Source organism: Labeo rohita, chromosome 16, assembly GCF_022985175.1.
Source record: "Labeo rohita strain BAU-BD-2019 chromosome 16, IGBB_LRoh.1.0, whole genome shotgun sequence".
Lineage (NCBI taxonomy): Eukaryota > Metazoa > Chordata > Actinopteri > Cypriniformes > Cyprinidae > Labeo > Labeo rohita.
Genome location: NC_066884.1, coordinates 35,922,323 through 35,936,362, shown reverse-complemented (window position 1 = coordinate 35,936,362; position 14,040 = coordinate 35,922,323). Strand labels below are relative to the sequence as shown.

General features: G+C 35.1%; 1 protein-coding gene across 1 annotated transcript in view; it reads left to right on the top strand.

The window, feature by feature from the left end:
* Positions 1-14,040, top strand: part of lars2 (leucyl-tRNA synthetase 2, mitochondrial) — a 97,311-nt gene that overhangs the window by 37,414 nt on the left and 45,857 nt on the right. The window contains exons 6-7 of the mRNA XM_051132052.1: positions 1,029-1,118; positions 2,469-2,612. Coding sequence (XP_050988009.1) covers positions 1,029-1,118; positions 2,469-2,612 — 234 coding nt within the window. The remainder of the gene's footprint in view (positions 1-1,028; positions 1,119-2,468; positions 2,613-14,040) is intronic.

Below are 14,040 nucleotides of genomic sequence, written 5' to 3'. Positions count from 1 at the left end.
ATCTGCCAATAATATGTCTTAGTAAGATGATATTTAAATGCTTAGTTTTGTTATCAAAACATACAGTAGTCAGCATTTAAAGTGGATCAAAACCTTTCATCAAAGTTGTCCTAAAACCAAAACAATCAATACCCGTTCTTGTCTTAGGGCAACTTTGATGAACTTTTTAGATCCACTTCAAATGTTGACTACTGTATAATGCAGTGCAATACACAGATGATTGAGATATGAACAAATAAATATTCCTCAAAAGTCTAATGATCATATTTGAGACTTACATCTGAACTTGATTTTTCTAAAAAAAAAAAAAATAAACCTACGGTTGCTTCAGTCCAGTAAGTGTGAAAAATGTGTAACAATGTCAAAGTTATTCTTATGTTTACTTTATAAAAAACAGAAGCGTTTTCACAGAAAGAAGACACATGAAGCACGAGCTGAGGGTGGATGTTTCTACAGTCATACTAAAATACATTTGACTTCCTTAGGGTTTCTTTGGCACGGGTATATTTGTAGCAAAATCCAAAAATACATTGTATGGGTCAAAATTATAGATTTTTATTTTATGCCAAAAATCATTAGGATATTAAGTAAAGATCATGTTCCATGAAGATATTTTGTAAATTACCTACCATAAATATATCAAAACTTCTGATTAGTAATATGCAACTTTAAAGGTGATTTTATTGACCCTTAGATTCCAGATTTTCAAACAGTTGTATCTCGGCCAAACAAAGCTAACAAACCTTACATCAATGGAAAGCTTATTTATTCAGCTGTCAGATGATGTATAAATGTCAATTTCAGAAATTGACACTTATGTGTTCCAAGGTCACATATACTTTTAGAAATACAGTTTGTGTGTATGTGTGTCAGAAAAGTATCTACATTATCCTCATTATCCTATGTTGTCACTGATAGTTTTTGCTTTGCCTTCCACTCATGGTATGGATGTTTTTCAGACGTTTACATATTAAAGTGAAATTTGCCTTCTTTCATTTGAATGTGGTCTTGTCTAACCTTTTTTTCAGGAGGTCACTACATGTCTGCCTGATTATTATAAGTGGACTCAGTATCTGTTCATTAAGCTGTTTGAGGCTGGACTGGCCTATCAGAAAGAGGTGAGAACATCATCAGCATATGTATCAGTCTGTTTTTCACCTAAACATAAGAAAGATAAGTTAACTTCAAAAGATGTTGAATGTAAATGATTAAACTGCACTACTGTTCAAAAGTTGTTGTTTTTTTAAAGGGGTCATCGGATGCAAAATTCACCTTAACATGTTTGAACATTAATGTGTGTTCAACCCTATAATGATAAAAATCCATGCAGTGATTTTTAATTAATCTGTAAAAATAATATCCCCTTTTTCAAATCGAGCCATTCTCAGATGCCTGTCGGTGTGGCATCACACTAACAGAGGCCGCTCTCGCAATAGTTGATTGACATGAGCGTTTTACCTCAGATCAGCTGTCACAGTCAGACCTCCATGTTTCGATGCTGGAGCAGGGATGTAAGTTAGACAAGAATATCTCAGATTGAGCGATTGAGGTGTTGTGTTGCTGGATGCAATAATGAACATAGTGGTCGTCATTTACTCCCGACATCTGAGCCTGTTTGTGAAGGGAACGCGCCTCCCGATCTACATATATCGTCTATGTTCACACGAATCATTCGTGATCCAGCTTCGCTTACAGCAGAAGTGAGTGTAAGAGGTTTTTTTAATGAACCTCTGCAATCTCCTTTCCTAATAACGTGCTAGTTAGCAAGTTTAGCAGCTAAATGCACTAAATGCGGTTAAAGTAAACAAGCTTGTCACTTCACAGAGAGAAGAAAGGGGCGGGGCAAGCAGAGCTAATTTGCATTTAAAGGAACAACACCTCAGAATGGGATGATTTTTGCAGAGCTCATTTTGGCAAGGTAAAAAAGGTGTTGTTTTAGATGATGTGACTACTATTAAGAATTTTAAACCAAAGTATATTACAGACTTTTCATTAAGAACCTAAAGAATCAAATAAACTTGTGGAAAATGGGCATCCGATGACCTCTTAAAGAAGTTAAATGACCAATGATGCATTACATCGAATTCTTTTGCACTTTTTATTCATCATTACTTTCTAAGAACCCTAAAAAATAAAATGTATTACAGTTTCCAGAAAAAATATTTAGCAGCACAACTGTTTTCAACATTGATAATAATAAGAAATGTTTATTGAGCAGCAAATCAGCACATTAGAATGATTTCTCATAGATTATATCCTATCCTGTGGATCCTCTGCAAGAACAGCTCCATACATCCATTAAAAATCACACTGAAACCAGCTGAATCAAAGTCATTTAGCAAAAAGAAATAAAAGTAAGCATTAATGAAGAGAAAAGATCCCGTAGCATTTGCAGATTCTACCTGCTTTCATTTTTATTTCTAATTCAGTGACATGTAGACATTTTAAATGTTCAAATACGTTTTTAGGCGCTGGTGAACTGGGACCCAGTGGATCAGACGGTTCTGGCAGACGAGCAGGTGGATGAAAGCGGTCGCTCGTGGAGGTCTGGAGCTCTTGTGGAACAGAAACTCCTTAAGCAGTGGTTCATCAAAACCACCAACTATGCCAAGGTACGACAGCCTGAAGCAGCCAGATCCTTCAAACATACATGTCTTTTACGAAACTTTGACGGGTTCCAAAATCATCGTCTTTATTACTGTTGTTATTGTTGAAGTTGCTAGTAAATTTCTCAAATAATTTCAGAGAACCGACAAGAGACATTGAATTGAATTGAATTGAATTTAGGTTAAATTTGACAGTAGAAAAACTGAAATAGTATTTTCTTGCAAACATACATACAGTCATACTTTAAAAGAATGTTTTACAACTGAAAACAAAATTGTATGCTTTGTTCTAAAATGTGACCCTGGACCAAAACATCAGACATAAGTAGCACAGGTATATTTGTAGCAATAGCCAACAATACATTGTGTGGGTCTAAATTATTGATTTTTCTGTTATACCAAAAATCATTATGATATTAAGTAAAGATTAGGGATGGGTATCGTTAGAATTTTATCAATTCCGATTCCGCTTGTCGGTTCCAATTCTTTTTTGATTCCCAGTTTCGATTCCGATGTGAATAAAAGATAATATCAAGCATATTTATTGTTTCTTTTTTTGCTAAACATTTAGTTGCAGCTGAATACCATGAACAAAAATCAACAGGCTACATAAAAACAAAATTCACTTTTTAGAGCTGTTCGCAAAATAGAGCTGTGTGATTCTGAATAAATTGTGTTGATGTTGTTGTTGCTGATTTTAATGGAAGTTGTGGTTCTCACGATTCTGAAGAAAAAAAACCCATAGACAACACTGTAAAAAACAAAACACACTATCTGTTGAGTCAGCTTAAAATACCTTGTTACCCTGCCACCTTAAAATTTTAAGTTCAGTCAACTCAAATTAGTTTAGTCAGCTTGAAATGTTAAGTTGTACTAAGTGACAACTTAGACATTTGTGTTTGTTAAAAGCAAGGTAAGTAACCCAACTGCCTTAAAAATTTAAGTTGAATCAACTCAAGTATCTAAGTTGTCACTTAGTAAAACTTAACATTTCAAGTTGAATAAACGTTTTCTGAGTTGACTGAACTTAAAATTTTAAGGCAACCAGGTAACAGATTATTTTAAGTTGACTCAACAAATTGTTTTTTACAGTGAACTAAACAAAATCACGTGTAGGCCTAATTTATAGGTGAATGATTCAGTGAATCACTCAAGATTTATTTGGTTCATTACTGGATGAATCAGTGTTATTGAATGAATGATCAAAGACAAATACATTATTAACAGCCTCCTTTCGCCACCTACTACCATAACGACGTAAGCGATAAATCTTTAACATTATTTGAATTGCCAAATTAACTTTCAAAAGGATGATTTACTCTATTTTGATCTCTACCGTACATATCAGAGTTTATATCTGGACTATAAACATTTATCCCAATACTTCTGTGATTATTTTAATGTTTGTAACACAGAAATAATGAACTGTGTGGTTGAACTGTTCACATACATCATTCATATAGTCTACATGACAGTGGCTCTCTTTAGGTCAGTGGCAGCACGAACGCAGATTTGAATGTTCAAATCACACTAGTATGATGGAAGAAAGTTTGAGGAATCAAGCAGATGAATCATTGTAATTTAGGAACAGAATCACGTTGGTATTTGAATCGTGTTTGTGATCTTTAACGATCTGTTAAATTTAAACGCTTTGTCATATTGGTGGTGACACCTCTATTGCAACATGTTTAGCTAATCACAAATATTATACTTTGCTTTTTCGACTTCTGATCGCAAGTCTAGCCATTCTTTGGAGTGCTATGGGCTTAGATTAGCGAGCAAGGTCCTGGCAGATTGGTAGGTTTGGTCCTCACAGATGGAAAAGGAAAAAAAAAGAACCGCGCATAGGAATTAATAGGCGGAATCAAAATTTTAATTTCAAAAGAAGTATCTGATTCCTGACCTTAAGTATCCGATTCTGGAACTAGAATCGATTTTCGATACCCAACACTAGTAAAGATCGTGTTCCATGAAGATATTTTGTGAATTTCCCACCATAAATGTATCAAAACTTAATTTTTTATTTTTTTAATTTATTTTTTCTCACTCTCAGATTCCAGGTTTTCAAATAGTTGTATCTTGGCCGAATATTTTCCTATCCTAACAAATCACACATCAGTGGAAAATTTGTTTATTGTTTGTACAGCATTCAGATGATGTATTAATCTCAATTTATTAAAAAACGGCAAGCAAATAAATAAATAAAGATGTCCAAAAAATCCAAGCCATGAAAGAGCACAGACATTTTTTTATATGAAGAGATTTCTTTTTTTTCTTTTATTTATTGGGGATGTGTCAAAGTCAATTTATTTTTGTTATTTGACATAAAAGATATTCCATTTTCACAAAGAAATTCATGCATTTTACCTGAGAAATAACAAAAGGACACTTTAAAAAATGTTGAAATGAGAAAGTTGCTTTGTGAAACCAGTATCATAAATTGTATTGCATCGTTGAGTTGAGTGAGTCATTAAATCCCTACAATTTATTAGAGATATTAAAGATAAAACTTTTTTTTTTCATTCTAACACATCTGAATTTTACAGTCTGCAGTCATTTTACAGCCACCATAATATTCCAGAACAGCATGTTCTTAAGAGATTTTCAGATTTGACAATCAGATGCTCAGTTACAGCACAGTGCTTCATTGTGAATCCACACTAACATGCCTGCAGTTTGTTATCGTACAATGTCTGCTGCTAGCTAGAGTGCTCTCCATCTTAATTATACTTCCTCTATTTAAAAAAATATATTCCACCCACACAATAACTGGTTAAAAGTCCTGTGCGTCTAAATCAGTGTAACCACTCAAGATTTCACGGAGGAGGCCTGTCTGTGCTGAAGATTTGGAGGCTTATGATGTCCTCGAGTCATTTCCAAATGGTCATATTTACAGGATGACCGTACATGAACACCACTACAGTGTGCTAATTATCAGTGGAGGCGTCTGCTAAAAAATCATGTTGGAAGCAAACTGGTATTGGACTTAATTAAGTTTAAAATGTGAATGTTGGTTGTGCAATTGCGTTTCATGTACTGCTAATCAAGCACAGCAGTAAAGCTTACCAGAAAATATAACTCGTTTAGACAGTTTATAAACCAAGATTCCTGTGTGACAAATCTTTTCCATCATTCTATGTGGCAGAGCTAAATAGATAAATTACATAATGCATCAATTACAGGCCTAATGCACTTCCTTTGCTTTTCATTTTGTTGCATTTGCACTATAAAGCTTCCTGTCTTCGCTGCAAAAGAGATTTTCTTACTTAGTGTTATTGTTTTCCAGTGCAAATAATTGAACATTCTTAAATATAAATTCAGTATATATTTGCTTGAGCAGGAAAATTACTTAAGATGTTGAAAGACTGTAAACAGTCACTTTTGCAGTGTTTTTAAGTGCAAAAAGAGAGCAAAGATGCACCCATATTTTATTGTCCAAAAGACAGCATTAGCTCAGTTTTAAGAGGTAGAGTTGACCGGCATCATCAGGAGGTCATTCTAGTTCTTGCTCAGCTTCACTTCCCTCGCGAGCTGATTGAATAGAGCCCCGTCTCCTGTGTAATTCACCGGTATTTCCCGCAGTGCGTAGTCGCGGACGAATCGATCTTGTTCCTCCTGGTTCAGATTGACTCCATGTGAGGTGTGAACGGCAGCTTGTTTGTCAGGTCCTCCACCTCTGATTGTACTGGGACTGAGAGCCGGAGCCCTGCTGGACAGAAGTGGCACCTCTGAACTCACAGATGTTTTTTTTTTTGTCCAGTACTGCTATTATATTGTGTAAAAGCTATTATTATATAACCTATAACTTGCAGGCTTGTTCATTCAGTGATCCTTACATTTTATAATTGTTAGATATTGAATAATATATGTGACCCTGGACCACAAAACTTAAGTCGCTGTGGTAAGTTTGTAGCAATAGACAAAAATACATTGTGTGGGTCAGAATTATAGATTTTTCTTTTATGGCAAAAATCATTAGGAAATTAAGTAAAGATCATGTTCCATGAAGATATTTTGTAAAATTCCTACTGTAAATAAATGAAAACTTAATTTTTGATTAGTAATATACATTAAGAACTTTATTTGGACAACTTTAAAGGCAGTTTTCTCAATATTTTGATTTGTTTGCACCCTCAGACTCCAGGTTTTAAAATAGTTGTCCTTTCCGAACAAACTTTCAGATGATGTATAAATCTCAATTTTGGAAAAACTGACCCTTATGACTGGTTTTGTGATCCAGGGTCACATATTATATCCTATGGAAACACTTTAATTGGCTAACATTAGTTAATACATTAACTAGCATGAAGTAATAATGAGCAATACTTTTGTTACAGTATTTTTTTTTGTCTTTGTTTACACTTGTAAAAATACAACAGTTCATTGTTAGTTCATGTTAGCTCAGGTTTATTTATTAATATTAACAGATGCAATTAGTTCAGTTAACATGAACTATGATTAATACAAGCAAGGTTTACATCCAGTTTGATGAATGAAACAATTTTGATACAGAGTTTAAGGTGGCTAAGTATTTCTCCAACGTGTAAGAAATGCTAGCAATGTGCTAAACCATGCTAGCAGCAAGATAAAATGTAATAAACATGCTAGGCACATGTTAGAAATGTGCTTAAACATGTCAGAAACATACCAATCCTACAACTTTTGATTGTGGTGAACATGATAATGAACTTGATAGAAACATGCTACCAGTGTGCTGAAACATGCTAGTAGCATGCTAAAATGTTATGAACATGATAGAAACATGTTAGCAATGTGTTAAAAGATGCTAGCAGCATGCTAAAAGATCATAAACATGCTAGATACATGCTAGCAATGTGCCAAAACATGTAAGCAGTGTGTTAAAACATTATGAACATGTTAGAAACATGCTAGCAATGTAATAAAACATGCTAGCAGTGCGTTAACATGTTATGAACAAGTTAGTAACATGCTGGCAGCAAGATAAACTTTTATGAACATGCTACAGCTTTTGAATTTAAAACGTCATGAACATGCTAGAAACGTGTTAACAATGTGCTAAAACATGCTAGCAGCGTGTTAAAACATTATGAACATGTTAGAAACATGTTAGCAATGTAATGAAACATGTTAGCGGTGTGTTAAAACATTGTTAACATGTTTCTAATATGTTCATAATGTGCTAAAAGATGCTAGCAGCATGCTAAAACATCACGAACATGTTAGAAACATGCTAGCAGCGTGTTAACACTTTATGAACATGTTAGAAACATGTTAGCAGCAAGATAAAATGTCATGAACATGCTAGAAACATGTTAGCAATGTGCTTAAACATGCCAGAAACATACCAAAATGTAATTACCATGCTACAGCCTTTGATTTTAAAACATCATGAGCATGTTAGAAAAATGCTATCAGTGTGCTGAAACATGCTAGCAGCATGCTAAAACGTCATGAACATGATAGAAATATGTTAGCAGCATGTTAGCATGAGTTAAAATGTTATAAACAAATATAAACATGTTAGCAATGTGCTTAAACATGCTAGAAACATCCAAAATGTAATTACCATGCTATAAAGTTTGATTTTAAAAAGTCATGAACCTGATAGAAACATGTTAGCATTGTGTTAAAACAAGCTGGCAGCATGCTAAATCATCATGAACATGGTAAAAAAAAAAACATGTTAACAATGTGCTAAAACATGCTAGCAGCAAGATAAAATGTCATGAACATGCTAGAAACATGTTAGCAATGTGCTTAAACGTTAGTTTTGTCTAGAAAACATGCTAGCAGCATGCTAAGAGTTATGAACATGTTAGAAACATGTTAACAATGTGCTAAAACATGTTAGCAGCAAGATAAAATGTCATGAACATGATAGAAACATGTTAGCAATGTGCTAAAACATGCCAGAAACATACCAAAATGTAATTACCATGCTACAACTTTTGATTTTAAAACGTCATGAACCTGATAAAAACATGCTAGCAGCATGTTAAAATGTTATAAACACGACAGAAACATGTTAGCATTGTGTTGAAACAAGCTAGCAGCATGGTGAATCATCATGAACATGTTAGAAACATGTTAACAATGTGCTAAAACATGCTAGCAGTAAGATAAAATGTCATGTACATGCTAGAAACATGTTAGCAATGCGCTTAAACGTGCTAGGAACGTCCAAAACGTATTGAACATGCTACAACTTTTGATTTTAAAATGTCATGAAAATGATAGAAACATGCTATCAATGTACTGAAACGTGCTAGTATACCCAAATCTTTCAACCTCAAGCTTAGGCCAGGCTTTGTCTATGGAAGCAGATTAGACTCATTAGTAATTCACGCAAAAGACACGATGCACACATGCGTGTCCCAATTCACATGCATGAAACCCAATTCACGTGCATGGAAAAAAAAAATATATATATTCACTAAAACCAATTCACGTGCACAAAATAAGAATATAAATTCATAAAATACGTTTCACAAATTGCAAAACACAATTCACAGTTTTGCAACTGTGTACAACAATTTTGAATGATTGAAAATCACGAGTGTATCACAGACTGTGACTGTGTGAATAGCCTTTTTTGCGTGTGTATTTTTTAGACTTGCGTGTGTGTTTTTGAGACTCTCCTGGCAGCGAACTCCTCCCACGCTGGTCACTCGTACTGTTTAGCCAATCAGATTTGAGCCTGTCGATCGACCAATCATAACCCGCTGTGGGCGTTCCTACCTCACGTTACGTCAGCGCGAGTCCATAGTTCCAGTTACGATTCAGCTGTTGATCGCCTCATTTAAGATAACTAGCCTAGTAAAGGTGTATTGTTTTATCATGCATGCTTAAAAATTGAAGGTAAAATCGATCGTTTAGACACACTCGTTAACGTGACCAGTGTAAGCCAGCGGCTGCTATGAAAACAGATAGTGTTGCCAAAGATGCAGCTCTCTTGTGTTAGCCACAATGTCCTGTATATCGGCCAAAATGAAGAAAGAATTCTGTTCATTGCCATGTTTTTGTTTAGCAACGCTGGGTGGCCACTGCCCAGTCTAGCACTGACCCTGCCTTTATTATCATAGCTTTATGTAATGATGAATAGAACTCATTTATGAATAACACTAACCATTTATGCAACTGGATGTAGTGTTTAATAAAAACACACTAATCATTTTCCTTGCATTTCTCAGGATTTATACACTTTGGAACAACATCTGGATGACAGTTACAGACCTCGTCATTCACATTAATCTTTATCTCTTTTATGCACTTTACCTTTATGCATTCATTTCTTAATGTAATCAACATTCTTTTTTTTCATATTATATTACTATGATTAACCATGTTTAATCTTATGTTGAGTTGTGATGTAAAAATCTTTGGGATTACAATACACAAGAGGATGTTGGTTAGCAGCAATTGTATTTGCTTGGTAATAGTTGTGGAATTTATGCTGGTCAGACAGAGACAGACTGATCATAAAAAGAAATGCAGCAAAGGTTATTAAGTAAACTTTGTTCAAGTTCCGACTTGTTTTGGATGTTTTAATTCTGACATAAAACCAGAACATTTAACAATGCATAACAAAATTTAAGCCTTAACAAATACAAAGTCAAAGGGTACCATTCTAAAAGAAATGTAGTAATAATGCATGACTTAAAAAACTTTTGAAACTGTCAAAATGGATGGGTTGCAGCATGACTGTTTTGAAAGAGTTACAGTTCCAAATGAAACTTCTTTGTGGCAGAGGTTGAATTAGGAGCAGCAGGGTCATGGGTGTCTCAGCAGCTAGTTGTACATCATCAGCCTCACAATTCTGAAATAAATAATATCTGCAGGCTGCAGCATAAACAAACTCAAATTAAATGTACATGGTTTACAGTGTGTGCATGTTATTACATCGTCATCAGCTGAACGCGTGCCATCGCAGGACTTGAGACACAAGACAAGCTCTGCTCTGACAGATCTTAATATCTTAATGTGGTATGGTATCCATGTTAATGATTCTTTATTAAATAAACATAACAATCGATAAATATTTAAACATAATACACTCTGAACTAAGCAGCTGCTGGCTTACACTGGTCACGTTAACGAGTGTGTCTAAATGACCGATTTTACTTCGAAATTTTAATTAAGCATGCAGTATAAAACAATACACCTTTACTAGGCTAGTTACCTTTAATGACGATCAACAGCTGAATCGTAACTGGAACTATGGACTCGCACTGACGTAACGTGAGGTAGGAATGCCCACAGCGGGTTATGATTGGTTGATCAACAGGCTCAAATCTGATTGGCTAAATAGTACGAGTGACCAGCGTGGGAGGAGTTCGCTGCCAGGAGAGTCTCAAAAACTCACACGCAAGTCTAAAAAATACACACGCAAAAAAGGCTATTCACACAGTCACAGTCTGTGATACACTCGTGATTTTTAAACATTCAAAATTGTTGTACACAGTTGTAAATCTGTGAATTTTGTTTTGCAATTTGTGAAATGTATTTTATGAATTTATATTCTTATTTTGTGCACGTGAATTGTTTTTTGTAAATATATATATATTTTTTTCATGCACTTGAATTGGGTTTCATGCATGTGAATTGGGACACGCATGTGTGCATCGTGTCTTTTGCGTGAATTTTTAATGAGTCTAATCTGCTTCCATATTTGTCAAACCATCAAGCATGTCATCAAACTTAATCTAATTAACTAACTTTTTGGAGCAACGTGTCTTTAGCTTGGCAACATGCTAAACAGCAAATGTTGTGGACGTCAGTGGTGTCTCCATTGTGTTTGTGTCTATTTTCTTCCTATTTAGAGTTCCAGATCAGTTCAGTTTTGTGTGGGATGGTGCTGTAGATCAGTTCAGAGCTGCTCACTGAAACATGTGTATGTTGATTCACTCTCTGTGGCTGTCGGATGTGTTGAAATGACACAGCATGTTCCTGTGATTCACAGAAATTTTCTCAGTAGTGGAGGTGTGTGTTTGTGTGTGTTTGTGCATATCTGAATAACTGTCCTGTCCATTAAAACGTCAGAAAATTACATTTGATGAAACCGGAAGTTACATGTTTCTTACACCTTGAACAAATGAATACATCTGTACAAAAATACAGTAAAATGTTGTGAAACATTATCACTATTAAAATGTAAAAATATGCTTTCTAAGTGAATGTACTGTATGTTCAAATGTCATTTAATCGTGTACATTTTCAGCTTCATTAGTCCAGTCTTCAGTGTTACATGATCTTAAAAAAAGTTATTCTAATATGCTGATTTGCTGTTCACATTTGTTTTACTTTAAATCTCTTTACGGCCACATCATGCAAAAACTGTAATGCAGCACACACCAAAATCTTAGTGACCTTAACAGTGTACACTGAAGGAGGGACATTCATAGAGACTTGTTATAGGATGTAGGCTAATAAACAACCACCCAGAACAAAATAGTTTTGTCTCCTAACAGATCACCAAACACTTGCTACCTTGCATCACGTTTTCCACTGTTTCCTAGATTTGTACGTTGCCATGGAGACTCTATATGGTTTCAGAAATGTTCTTATAGCCTCGTTGAACCATGTTTTATTTGAAAACATGGACAGGTTTGAATAGAGAGATGTAGCCTTTGGTTTGGCTCTTCTGCTGTTCTTGGCTCTTTGAGCGTTTTGTTTGCCTCTTACACCTCACAGTGTGTCCAAGTCAGATCTAAGCGTGTTTGCAGACTGAATGCTGGCAGGCCTGTTTGGCTGATAAAATCCTCTCCTGCATTACAGGCTGCGAGAATCAAAATCACAAATTACATGGATAATTTTGGTGAACATTTTTTGGGTCACTGTAACTGTGGTTTTAGCATTAGTTTCAACATGCCTTATGGTATTTTTCTAGAAATATTAGAATAAGTATTTTTCAGGTTGCTTCCCACTAGCCAGCTTAACAATAACAATCTGGTTGCCACACCCAGGGTCGGAATTGAACGGAGGGCTTGGGGCAAAAATGCCACCAAAATGAACAAAAATGTCTTCTAAATTCAAGATAAGGAGTAAAAAAAAATGGACACAAATATAGCTGCAAGCAGCAATTAAAGGAGAAGTCCACTTCCAGAACAAAAATTGACATATAATGTACTCACTCCTTATCATCCAAGATGTTCATGTCTTTCTATCTTCACCTGTAAAGAAATTAAGTTTCTATGAGGGAAACATTTCAGCATTTTTCACCATATAATGGACTGATACGGTGCCCCAGGTTTGAACTTCCAAAATGTAGTTTAAATGCGGCTTCAAATGATCCCAAATGCGGTTGTAAATGATCCCAGCTGAGAAAGAAGGGTCTTATTTAGCGAAACAATCGATTATTTTCATAAAAATAATACAATTGATATACTTTTTAATGTGAAACGCTCACCTTGTCTTGCTCTGCCTAAATTGTTTTTGTTCCGGTTCGTGACAGTTAGGGTATGTCGAAAAACTCCCATCTCATGTTCACTGTTTTACCTTTTTTGTTAAGGGTGTTTGATCTTTTTTGCGTGTTCACTTTGCAAAGACTGGGTTGTAACTTCTGCAGCCATGTAGGATGATTTTGAAATTATTTTTGAGGGAGAAAATATGGTTAGAGTTTTTTGACATACACTCTTAAAAATAAAGGTGCTTTAAAAGGTTCTTCACCATCTCTTTCTTAGCTTTTTATTATCTGAAGAACCTTTTTTCACCACAAAGAACCTTTTGTGAAACAGAAATTAAAGGTCAAAGGTTCTTTGTGGAACCATTTAGACAAAGATGGTTCTTCTATGGCATTGAAAAGCACCTTTATTTTTAAGAGTGACCGTAACTGTCTTGAACCAGAATACACAGAGTTCAGGGAGAGCTAGACAAGATGAGCATTTGAGAGTAAAGTATATATATATATATTTTTTAAATTGTTTCGCTAGATAAGACCCTTCTTCCTCGGCTGGGATTGTTTACAACCGCATTTGGGATCGTTTGAAGCCGCATTTAAACTGCATTTTGGAAGTTCAAAATCGGGGCACCATATCAGTCCATTATATGGAGAAAAATGCTGAAATGTTTTCCTCAAAAAACATAATTTCTTTACGGCTGAAGAAAGAAAGGCATGAACATCTTAGATGACAAGGGGGTGAGTACATTATCTGTAAATTTTTGTTCTGGAAGTGGACTTCTCCTTTAAAAAAGCAAAACAGAGGTAAAATTTAGAGCTAAGGAGCTGTCTTTAATTACTCAGTAAAGACCAGGGTTCTGAGGAGCAGACCTTTCTTGCAGACTTAAGTTTCAACCCTCCTTCAACACACCTGTCTGTAATTAAGTAGCCCTGAACACCTTGATTAGCTGATCCAGGTGTGTTGGATTAGGGTTGAAGCTGAACTCTGAAGTATGTTAGCTCTTCAGGAGCAGGGTTTGAGACCCCTGTTAAAAAACATTTGTTGATACAGAATTT